Source organism: Esox lucius, chromosome 11 (assembly GCF_011004845.1).
Source record: "Esox lucius isolate fEsoLuc1 chromosome 11, fEsoLuc1.pri, whole genome shotgun sequence".
NCBI classification, from domain to species: Eukaryota; Metazoa; Chordata; class Actinopteri; order Esociformes; family Esocidae; genus Esox; species Esox lucius.
The window spans coordinates 3,100,830-3,112,962 of NC_047579.1; the positions used below are offsets into that span (position 1 = coordinate 3,100,830).

Below are 12,133 nucleotides of genomic sequence, written 5' to 3' on the forward strand. Positions count from 1 at the left end.
TTTAGCATTTTATTTTTAAGCTCAAACGTAATAATTATTTTATATCTTTGCTATAATAATTTTTCATATTTGTATAAAATGTATTAGGAGTTGATTTCATAATGGGTTTGCCTACTTAAAAATAATAATTCTGATTATTAGTATAAAGGTTGGAGTCTGGCAAGCGAACGACACGATCGTGTCAGTGAACACATCTACAAGCGCTCTTACAACACATATTCCCCTGCCTTTTGCTATTTTAAGACAAACATTTACAATTCAAATGTCCAACTGTATGTCTCAAATCGGTCAAACTATACAACAGATTGTTCTGATCACTCGTCCCAATTTGTTAGAAGTGAGTTAAAGTTAGTGTTCATAAAATATCCTAATTCCGTGATGGCTCTATAACTAATGAAAGCAATAGCCACAACCCAATAAAGTAACAACATGCGTGAGTTGGGGAAACAATATTAGCTGCGCAGGCAAAGTCTAACCAGTCAGAAACATGCGGCTTTGATTGTACTGCGAAAGACTGATGCAGAGTAGGGCCTGCTGTTAGAGAGAGGAAGAGGATCGATTAAGAAAATGAACCCAGAGGACTATGTGATAGACTATAGATGATTTGTTGACGTAAATTAATTATTCTGTTGTTTTGGAATATTTCAGATTCCAGAGAAATGTCACAAACTAATGTAGGTGTAATATTAGAAACCCTGAGTGAACGTACCAATGTCTTGGCTAATAATCATCATATACATTGATGACTTGATCAAATGATTACTCTGTACAAGAATATGGTTTTCAAAATTTCTGTTGGATATGCCGATAATAGGGGGTTCTACGAGATTAGTTAGCAAAGATGTGTTTTTGAAATCAAATTGCCTCACACAAATAAAAGAATATATACAATTCAGACTAATGTATTTACCATTTGTTTTCACCTATGGTACAAGCACACACATCTTCTACACATCTCAAAATAAACCAAAAATGCTGGCCAGATAGTACCCAGGCAGACACAAATCACTTTTAATGGGCGATACCCCCAGATACAGGATCATGCTCCTTGTAGTTGAATGCTGTTTAACTTAACAATGAGAAAGAAGTGTATGTTGATGACATTGTTGATCGATGAAACATATTATCTGTCTGAATAGGCCTATATGAAATTTCGCTGAATTTATAGAACCATGAAGATGATCCAGCTTCCTATGTAATTCATCAAAGGTTTCACAGTAATAGTAAAATATATAAGCATATAGCAAAACCAGTACTGTATTTTAAAACCGGGCATGCCCATATGTATGTAGACAGAACTTATTTTTCTCAACCTATCTATATAAACAGTACTCCATTCGAAAGCTTTTATTTCACCGATTCCAACAGTGATAGTCATATTCCTCTGTGACCAACACTCACTAAACTATTAATCAAGGAACGTCAATAAAAACCTTTTTCTTTTTTAAATTACAACAGCAAACTGCGTCTTACCTTTGTTGTTTTTGTTACCAAAAGTAGTGTCTGATCAAATAAGCCCACTTGAAAATATATCATTTTCAATGATTTTACATCTTTTTACATGGTGCCTAGTGATAAGCAAATCGTTTTGCCTGTATGGGCCTAGTCATCAAAAATTCTAATGGATTTGTCTATCAAGAATTTAAATATGGTGAATTTTCATTTTATAGATGTTTAGAACCGTATTAAACAAACAAAAATACTATAGCATGTGTTCTTAGAAATAGCCTTTTTTTCCCTTTTTTTCCTTATGTTTCTTAAGACCTCTATTAAAAACCAATGAAATTCATATAATTTATCTAAATGCCCTGGCGGTTCTACTGTTAATAACTAATTTGGCATGTGACTGTACAAGTCTCGTAACAGGCCCTTTTTCTCACCTGGCTCACTTCTTCAGTTAATTTGTTGACTTTAGTCCACAAATTAACAGTAATTTGTTCACTTCAGTCCATTGTAAATAAACAAATTACATGTTCTGTTCAAACACCTTTTTATATTATTTACTTCTGAAAATATTCATGAAACAATGATGGGTTGAATGTGTACCCTATTGCCCGTTTAACAAAAGAAACGTCCTTCATGTAAATGTGCTATGTTATATACTTGAACTATATTTTCGTTTGGGTCTACTGTGGCGTATTGTACTTTATCAAAGGAATGTGGGGGGAAAAACTTGTATTAAGCTACTTTACAGAAAATCGACATCTAAATTGATTCAGTTATGTCAGAGGTTGGGAATTTATGGAATCAAACAGCAATATAGCAATCCATGGATAGGATTATAGTAGACAATATTCTGCCAATTTAAATGTTTTATTATAGTCATATAAACAGACTCAGGCTTGATTTAAATGTAGTAAACACTTTAATAACCGCACTTTCAGGCCACTGTCGACTGTCGACGGCCCCCTGGTGGCCACTCTTATTTTAGCTGGACCACATAATTGGAGCCGGCTAAGAAGAGAGAATGTCTCTTACTGACTGAGTGACTGACTGATTGACTACCCCTTGTTAAATAGCATAGTGGTTAGAGAAGCGGACTTGTGAACTATAGGTGCCGAGTTTCTATCTCCTTGCAGTCGAAGCGAAGTACGCATTGAATTATTCCGTATAGATGAAAACTTTGCTGGCTGGAACATTTAGTATCTACATTATAGTAAGCCTGAAATAAAACTACAGTTATATTGCAACTGTTTCTAGTGGATTTTCGAAGTACGCATCCATGCTATAGTGGAGGTTAACTTAATAAGAAACATTAGTCAGTTTAACACAATCCTCAATGGTGTCTAGCGACTGCTGAAACATGTAATGCTTTGGTGTAGTGGTTAAAGACAGTGCCTCTCATGTGGAAGACCTAAGTTCCAATCTGTTGAGAGCAACGAGATTAATACAATTATTTCTGGTAGATTCCATGATTCTTTCGTCTTTTCACTTGATGAAAGAGTTAGTTATCGTCGCCTTTATTGATAGTTATTGTATCAATGTCATTTGCGAATGAAAGAAAAAAGTATTTTGTTTTGCCATGAAAGAAAAAAATACATTCTTATGCCATGAAATGAAATAGCTTTGGCAAACTCGCTAGCAGTTGCTCAATTCTTATGACTATTCCGGTAAGTTACCTGTAAAGCTCATTACTGGCTAATACACTGTTAAAACAGCTACTGGCAAACACAATACATAGCCGCTATTTGTGGTGGAGGTAAAGTTAGTAAGAAACGTTAGTCAGTTTAACTGTATCAATATCATTCACAAATGGCCAATTAACTATTAAAACGACCAGTGGCAAAAGATGATTTGTTCAGGATAGAGACGAGACTATACTGACGCCCAGCAAATGTACAGCTTTGTGGTGTAGTGGTTAACGACACAGCCTTTTACGTGGGCGACCCGGGTTCGCATCTCGAGATGGCAACACTTTCTATTGCGTGCCGGAATAACTAGGCTTGTCTGGTTTCTTGTTTATTCTCGTCCATCACCCGGGCTGAAGTCACAGAGGTGGTCAAGAAACTCCTCGGTGGCAAGGCCCCGGGGGTGGATGAGATCCGCCCTGAGTACCTCAAGTCTCTGGATGTTGTGGGGCTGTCTTGGTTGACACGCCTGTGCAACATCGCGTGGTGGTCGGGGACAGTGCCTCTGGGATGGCAGACTGGGGTGGTGGTCCCTCTTTTTAAGAAGGGGGACCAGAGGGTGTGTTCCAACTATAGGGGGATCACACTCCTCAGCCTCCCCGGGAAAGTCTATGCCAGGGTTCTGGAGAGGAGAATACGGCCGATAGTAGAACCTCGGATTCAGGAGGAACAGTGTGGTTTTCGTCCAGGCCGTGGAACACTGGACCAGCTCTATACCCTCTACGGGGTGTTGGAGGGTTCATGGGAGTTTGCACAACCAATCCACATGTGTTTTGTGGATTTGGAGAAGGCAATCGACTGTGTCCCTCGCGGCATCTTGTGGAGAGTGCTTCGGGAATATGGGGTCCTGGGTCCTTTGCTATGGGCTGTCAGGTCCCTGTACAACCGAAGCAGGAGCTTGGTCCACATTGCCGGCAGTAAGTCAGACTTGTTCCCAGTGCATGTTGGACTCCGGCAGGGCTGCCCTTCTGTTCGTCATTTTTATGGACAGAATTTCTAGGCGCAGCCAGTGGCCGGAGGGTGTCCGGTTTGGGGACCACACAATTTTGTCTCTGCTCTTTGCAGATGATGATGTCGTGTTGGCCCCTTCTAACCAGGACCTTCAGCATGCACTGGGATGGTTTGCAGCCGAGTGTGAAGTGGTGGGGATGAAAATCAGTACCTCCAAATCCGAGGCCATGATCCTCAGTCGGAAAAGGGTGGCTTGCCCACTTCAGGTTGGTGGAGAGTGCCTGCCTCAAGTGGAGGAGTTTAAGTATCTAGGGGTCTTGTTCACGAGTGAGGGAAGGATGGAACGGGAGATTGACAGACGGATCGGTGCAGCTTCTGCAGTAATGCAGTCGATGTATCGGTCTGTCGTGGTGAAGAAAGAGCTGAGCCGCAAGGCGAAGCTCTCGAGAAGCTCTCAGAGTAGAGCCGCTGCTCCTCCACATCGAGAGGGGTCAGCTGAGGAGGAGACCCCGGGGAAGACCTAGGACACGCTGGAGGGACTATGTCTCCCGGCTGGCCTGGGAACGCCTCGGTGTCCCCCCGGAAGAGCTAGAGGAAATGTCTGGGGAGATGGAAGTCTGGGCATCCCTGCTTAGACTGCTGCCCCCGCGACCCGGCCCCGGATAAGCAGAAGATGATGGCTGGATGGATGTCTAACATCATAAATCACTTGACGTTTTGGAACACATTGCTCTCTCTCACCAAGGAAGAGCAGTTCAGACTGAGGGCAAAGAAAACGATTTCTCTCCCAACTAATCTGCTTGATAGAAATTTGAAGAAATAAGTTAACAAATTGAAAAACTACTGTGGTCACATCTCATTACAGCATTTTATTACCACAGTAAGCTCAGGTAGATTCCGTCAAGCTGTGATTGTAGTATTGGAAAAGCATCGGGGTGGTAGGACATTGAAAATGCTTAGTTCTCATAAATAGTTTTCTCACCACAGTCACTTCTGCCTTCAGGCTGGCTGAACTAGGCTTGCCTAGTTTTTCTTTCTTGTTGTGCTTGCGTTCATATTCTACCTATATTGAGTTGTGGAAACATTGTGTTAATGTTATGTCAATGTTGTTTCCTTGTCTTAACATACTTCTGGCGCTGTCGCCTCTGTGTTTGATATCATTTTGTCAACATTGTGTTATTTATGTGTTACTATTGCTCATTGTCCCATTGTTTTTTTAACTTTGTGTTTACGTTGCTGTTCACAGGGATGTGAAGGCAGGGAACATTCTCCTGACAGAGCCTGGACAGGTGAAGCTGGGGGACTTTGGCTCCGCCTCAATTGTTGCTCCTGCGAACTCATTTGTGGGAACTCCTTACTGGTGAGTAGTTAGATCTTCATACCATGAATGGTTTATACATTGTTCTGTATATTTTACATATTTTAATCCTCTAATCTGATGACCTCAGTTAGTTTTGCAAGCATTAAATTGTCTGCTAGAGCCACTAGAAAGGAACTAGACCATAAATCTTTGCTGACTTTGCCTCACATTTACTTCTCCCGCAGCACTGTTCCCAACCTTTTCAATCTAATTTATTTCAATCAAATTGATTTATAAAGCCTTTTTTACATCAGCTGATGTCACAAAGTGCTTTTACAAAACACCTGGCCTTAAACCCCAAGGAGCAAACAACAGTAGTGTTGAATTTCAGTGAATGCCAAAATGTATGAATAAACCTTGAGAGCACACAGATGCTCAGAGGGGTCTTTTGCCCTGGGCATCTTTTTCACATTTCAAAAATATCACACCCTTTGCCTATATGGCTTCCCAGACACTCGTCAGCTGGTGGTACAGTCAAGATAAAGGGTTTGTTTACATTACCAGAGAGAAAAAATAAAAAACTCATTTGCATAATCAGTTCCAATATTTAATGCTAGAGAGCTAGTTAACATTGTCTCCATGATTAGCTATCGTTGTATGCCAGGTTGTCTCCTGTAGTGTTCTAAAGTTTGGGGGGCCTGTTGGTCAGAGTTACAATACCATCCAACTTGAAAGAATACCGTTAATTACTCTGTGAAAAGTGTCCTTGGAAGTTGTCTGTAGTTTATAGATTGATTGCTAAATCTTTTTATTGCGTTTACGTTTAAGACATTAAACTGCACAAAGTCAAAAATGTATAAGCAGAAAGTCAAAAATGTATGAAAAGATGTTGTCCCATTTCAATGCCATTTTGAGTATTTTACTTCATTTTAAAACTTTTTTCTAAAAACTTGAATATGATCCATCTGTATTATCTTAACAATGAAATCCAGAGTATAAGGTACATTAGGCTTGTCATCACTGTACTGGGAAAGACCAATTTGAAATGAGTCTTCTAAGATGAGTAATGTTTTAAATCTTACAGACCTTTCTATATACCGTGTAATAGCTTATCAGAGAGTAATAAACATTTCTGGAATGCTTAAACAAAGCACTAGTAAAGACCAATCAAAGGTTTGTTGAACAAACTACAAAGGCATTTTAATTCAAATGCGTAATCGTTTCCCCCACTCAAAGTAGGTTGTTTGTGAAAACCCTAATAAGGTATGCCCACAGTGATGGGTAAAGAGTGTTTTTTGCCCCACCTAATGAGGAAAGTGACAAATTTCATTTAAGCCCACCATTACAAATAACAAAATTACTACAGCAGAAATTATGCCAACATTTTTAGTAGAATATGATAATCTCTCCAGCTTTCCATCTATGAAGATGAAAGTTAATTAAAGGGCTCTCAAAAACAACCCTCCCAGGAGCTTAGGCGGAACGATTTAGTGGAACTAGCTAGTAATGATTGTTTTCTTTAAGGCCTCTCTCATGCCTCCTGTTCAACTAAAAGTGGCAGCTAATTCCAAACGATTAGTCACTAGTAACTAGCAAGTGGTAAAGGAATAAGCAGAGCGTTTATTTAGATATGGATTCATTGAAATAGCTTTAGCATTTTTGTTGACTATATTGTGACCAGTGGCCCAGTACACTAAAGATAGCTACAGGCTAGCCCAGGGGCAAAGCTTAGCTTTCTCTCTCATGGGTGCGAACCTTAGCCGCGGAGGCCCCCCACCCCTCCGCAGCTAAAATCTTTAATATTGCTGCCTGATTTACCAACTAAAAGATGTATAAAATTCTCCCCCACATATGCAAGTTTCATGTACCATGATGAATGTTATTAGGCTACAACAAAACATACCTGCAGTTACAAAAGTTCGCTGCTAGCGGCTATTGAAAATGGATCATAACTGTACCCTATTCGCTTAAGGCTGTGATGCTGCTTCTGTCATTGTAATGTCAGATCTCTCCATCTTCTCATGCTTCTGCTGCTCAACAATTTTTCTAAAGACGTTTCTCAAGGCCACACATTATTTATCTAGTGTTTGTAATGTATTGCTTTTCTTTCCTCTGAGTGGCAGACATCTATGTTCCATTTTTGTGTTGTTACGTACGCTATCTATCTTCCACAGTTCAAATCCTTTGCAAATGAGCTGTCTAGATCCAATGTACCACCCAGGGTTGCCTGATTTCACAATATACAGGCCAATCGACCTACTGACTCCACATTAAATCCACACAAACGCTATTTCTTCTATAAAACTCTTGAAACCCTATCTTGAAATCTGGCAACACTGGTTACAGCCCCACGGTAACATATTGGTCAATCATACAAATGCATTATGGAATAACAAACATTATATATATTTTGTTCAGTATATATATATATCAACTTTGTTTTCAAACTGTGCTGTCTAAGCACTCAAGATGTCACATTTTCACAGAGGCAATATTTACTGAGATGGTTAACTGTTTTTCACCCTTGGCCAATTTCTGAAGAGTGAGTTCACTCTGTTTAGCAGAGACTGTTTTAAACGGTTGGTTCATTCTTTTTAAGCAATGGCTCTGGTTCACTCTTTCTCCAGGATGGCTCCAGAGGTGATCCTGGCGATGGACGAGGGTCAGTACGATGGCAAGGTGGATGTTTGGTCACTGGGCATCACCTGTATTGAGCTGGGTAAGACGCGCTACTCTTAATCTCTGTGGCAAAACATTTTTCGAAATCTCTGTGAAGATGGAACGCTGTCAGTTTGACATGCCTCAGCTTTTGGCACACTGTAATTTATAGTGACGAGACCAAAATTGAGCTTTATAGTCTCAACCATAAGCGCTGTGTTTGGAGAGGGGTCAACAAGGCCTGTAGTGAACAGAATACCACCTCACTGATGTTTGGGGGGTGTTTGAGCTCTAAAGGCACTGGGAATCTTTTTAAAATGTATGGCAAGATGAATGCAGCATGTTAAAATACTGGCAGACAATTTGCATTCTTCTGCATGAAAGCTGTGCATGGGACGCTCTTGGACTTTCCAGCACGCCAATGACCCTAAGCACAAGGCCAAGTTGACCCTCCAATGGTTACAGCAGAAGAAGGTGAAGGAGTCCTTCAGTCTCCTGACCTTAATGTCATTGAGCCACTCTGGGGAGGTTTTAAACCTGCATTTCATGCAAAACGACCAAAGACTTTGCATGACCTGGAGGTATTTTGCAAAGACGAATGGGCAGCTATACCTCCTGCAAGAATTTCGGGCCTCATAGACAACTATCACATCGCATGCAAAAAAATCTATATTCTGATTATTTGATATTTATGTGAAACACAGAACAATTGAAATTGTATTCAGGCCAGTAAAAATTCAGTCCAGATCAGTAGATTTCAAATCAACTGGCCCATTAGGAAGTTATTGTTGGACCCCTAAGATGCTTTAGCTGTTAGCTAACATGTCCTACCTCTCCCTGTCTCCCTATCCTTCTTTCTCTTTATCCTCTGTCTTTCCCTCCCTCTGTCCTTCCCTCTTTTTTTTTTTCTCTCTCGCTGTCTTTTTTTTCTTTCTTTAGCGGAAAAAAAGCCTCCTCTGTTCAACATGAATGCAATGAGTGCCTTATACCACATCGCCCAGAACGAAAGCCCCATCCTGGCATCCAATCACTGGTGAGAATCATGGATTCTTGCTTTCTTCCCATCTTTCCCTTGACGTCCTCCTCACCATTCACCTTTTCGTTGTTTGTTTAAATATAATTTTGTGCCTTCTTTGACATCGCTCTTGTTTTCACATTCTTTTTCTGGCCATCTTTCTCCCTGAATCAACATACTCATCTTTTGTCTTGCACTCCCCCCTCTCTTGCCGCAGGTCCGATTATTTCCGGAACTTTGTGGACTCCTGTCTACAGAAGATTCCCCAAGACAGGCCTATCTCTGATGTGTTGCTCAATGTAAGAGTTTGCATGCACAAGTACACACTCACATACACTATCGTTCAAAAGTTTGTGGTTACTTAGAAATGTCTTTGTTTTAGCAAGAAAAGCATTTTTTTTGCCAAATAAAAATAACATCAGATTGATCAGGAATACAGTGTAGACATTGGTAATGTTGTAAATTACTATTGTAGCTGGAAACAGCAGAATCTTTTTTTTTATGGAATATCTACGTAGGTGTACAGAGGCCCATTAACAGCAACCCTCAGTACTGTGTTCCAATGACACGTTTTGTTTTTTAATTCAAGTTTATCTGATCAGGCTGATTGTTCATTAGAAAACCCTTTTCCATTATGCTGTCACAGCTGAAAACCCGGTGCACAGCTGAGCAGGAGGACAAATACATTAGAGTTGTTTGAGAAACAGACGCCTCACAGGTCTGGCAGCTTCATTAAACAGTACCTGGAAAACACCAGTCTCAGCGTTAACAGTGAATATGCGACTGCGACTTCTAGGCAAAGTTACAAAGAAAAAGCCATATCTCAGATTGGCCAATAAAAAGAAAAAATTAAGTTGGGCAAAAGACCACAGACGCTGGACAGAGGAAGATTGGAAATTTCCTCTTACAACAGGACAATGACCCAGAGCACAGCTCCAAACTATGCAAGAACTATTTAGGTAGAAGCATTCAGCTGGTATTGTGTCTATAATGAAGTGGCCAGTACAGTCACCGGATCTCCACCCTATTGAGCTGTTGTGGGAGCAGCCTGGCTGTATGGCAGCGTAGGAATTTAACTCTTTGTCGTTGTTCTTCGCTCTGGCTGTGATGCCCTGAAAATCATGGTACGCCCTGTGGCCACCGTGGCTTTTGTGCCCCTGCTACGGTCAGCAGTTTGTTCATAAGTTTGTTTGTAGCAACTGAGAACAACCACAAGAAAGGACTACATGCAGGTAAGCAAGAAAGCTAGCTAGTTATTGATAGATAGCTGACTTATTTAGTGCTTAACTAAATCAAACCTCTGTTTTGGAAGGTGCGTTCATGAGAAACTGGCAAAGTTTTGAATACAGAGAATACACTTGAATGCTTTTTGAGAGCTCCAAGAAGTAACCTTAGGTTTGACATCACTCGACATGGCAGCGTTTGTGATGAGAGATTAAAAAACAAAAATTACTTGCTCCGCACACAAATACAAATTTGTTTATTTAGGTCACACTCATTAGCGCAGTTGATTGTGATGTTAGAAGATGCTTTGCGGTTTACTTTTGCATAACTGAGGTAATGTTAGCCTTCTGGCTAGCTAGCCTTAATATAACTTAACTGTCATTAGATGTATTTTTTAGGATTAAACACAATTTAACTTTTTATCTGGAAAAACCTTATCAGTTTTAAATTATTATTAAAATAATATAATATAAAAAAAGGTAATAATGTTTGTTTTTGTGTCATGCATGTTTTTTGGTTCTTTAATTTTGCTTCTGTCTCGCTAGCACTTGTCTTTGGCACGTTGGAGCTGAGAGTATTTGTTTTTAGTTTGCGCTCTATTCATGTGGTGTCTTTAGGGAGGTTTCCTACTGAGATGTCATTGCAAATCGTCCATTGGTTGTTTAACAGGGAGGGGGTCATGGTCATTGGAATTGCCACATTTTGAGACATTGCTGTGGAGTAAAGTTTGTTAGCCCTCAAGAGCCCCCTTATGGCCAGGGGCCCCAAGCAGTTGCTTGCCTTACCTGTTCACAAGCTACGCGTCTGGTTCTGTTGATCTGAATCTACAACGTGTGTGTAATCTGCAGTGCTATAAGCATGTTTTGGAAATTATAGGAAAATGTCAGGCATATCGTAACTCTGTGGTTCAGGTGTGCATATTGAACCGCAGGGGGTGAAGCAAAAGGTTTGATAATGTACCGTTGCATCCCACACACACGCACATACGCTTTCCTCGTTCTTATTGGTCTTCCTCCCCCCTGCCACAGCACCGATTCTTGTGTCGTGAACGTCCCCTAACGGCTGTGATGGACCTGATTGCAAGGACTAAGGATGCGGTCCGAGAGCTAGACAACCTGCAGTACAGGAAGATGAAGAAGATCCTTTTCCACGAAGCCCACAATGGCCCCACGCCGGAGGGCGGAGAGGAGGAGGAGGTAGGACCTCTTACTGGGGAGGAGATATGGGCCTGTGGAGTGCAGAAAAGGAACCGATATATGGGGCTGTAGAAGAAAAGCTATTGTAATCAGACCTATAATGTTTGTAGCAGGGCTGCAAACAGGAAATTCTAATTCGGGGAAAAAACATTTCTATATGTTGTTGCATTTTACATTTAACCAATGTATAAATACCATGTTAAGTCTTGGTCCACTGTTTGGTGAGCTGCAATAAAAGATGCCACACATTTTAGTCCACTATGAGCATATCTGTATCTCCAATCATATGAAATCCATAGAAGAATAGATTAATCTATGAATCGACTGATTTCCTTTTATGAACTGTAGCAAAGTGTTGTATATTGTTTTTATTTTGGTTAAATATACTAGGAGCATGGTAAAGATTTGTTTTTGTTGAGGAAGACCGTTTAAGTTAATGCTCTGATGCCCACTATGGTACAGTACACAGTTCGATGGTATAATATCCATCGAATATCCCACCCCCTTAATTGTTAAGTGACCTTGGGTATTATGAAAGGCGCTATATAAGTATGTTATTATTCTATTATTATAATATAAATGTTCATTGCTCTTCTCTAATAGAGCATTACACCAATGTATATGTTCCTTTATACAACCAGCCTGAAAACCATTACTGTAT

At 40.3% G+C, this 12,133-nt stretch overlaps 1 protein-coding gene across 3 annotated transcripts in view; it reads left to right on the forward strand.

Annotated features, from left to right (window-relative positions):
• The window catches only part of taok2a (TAO kinase 2a), a 46,026-nt gene that overhangs the window by 14,550 nt on the left and 19,343 nt on the right, over positions 1 to 12,133 (forward strand). For all 3 annotated transcript variants that reach the window (XM_034295188.1, XM_010900996.4, XM_010900995.4), the window contains exons 7-11: positions 5,326 to 5,439; positions 8,007 to 8,098; positions 8,977 to 9,070; positions 9,270 to 9,351; positions 11,305 to 11,472. In XM_034295188.1, coding sequence (XP_034151079.1) covers positions 5,326 to 5,439; positions 8,007 to 8,098; positions 8,977 to 9,070; positions 9,270 to 9,351; positions 11,305 to 11,472 — 550 coding nt within the window. The remainder of the gene's footprint in view (positions 1 to 5,325; positions 5,440 to 8,006; positions 8,099 to 8,976; positions 9,071 to 9,269; positions 9,352 to 11,304; positions 11,473 to 12,133) is intronic.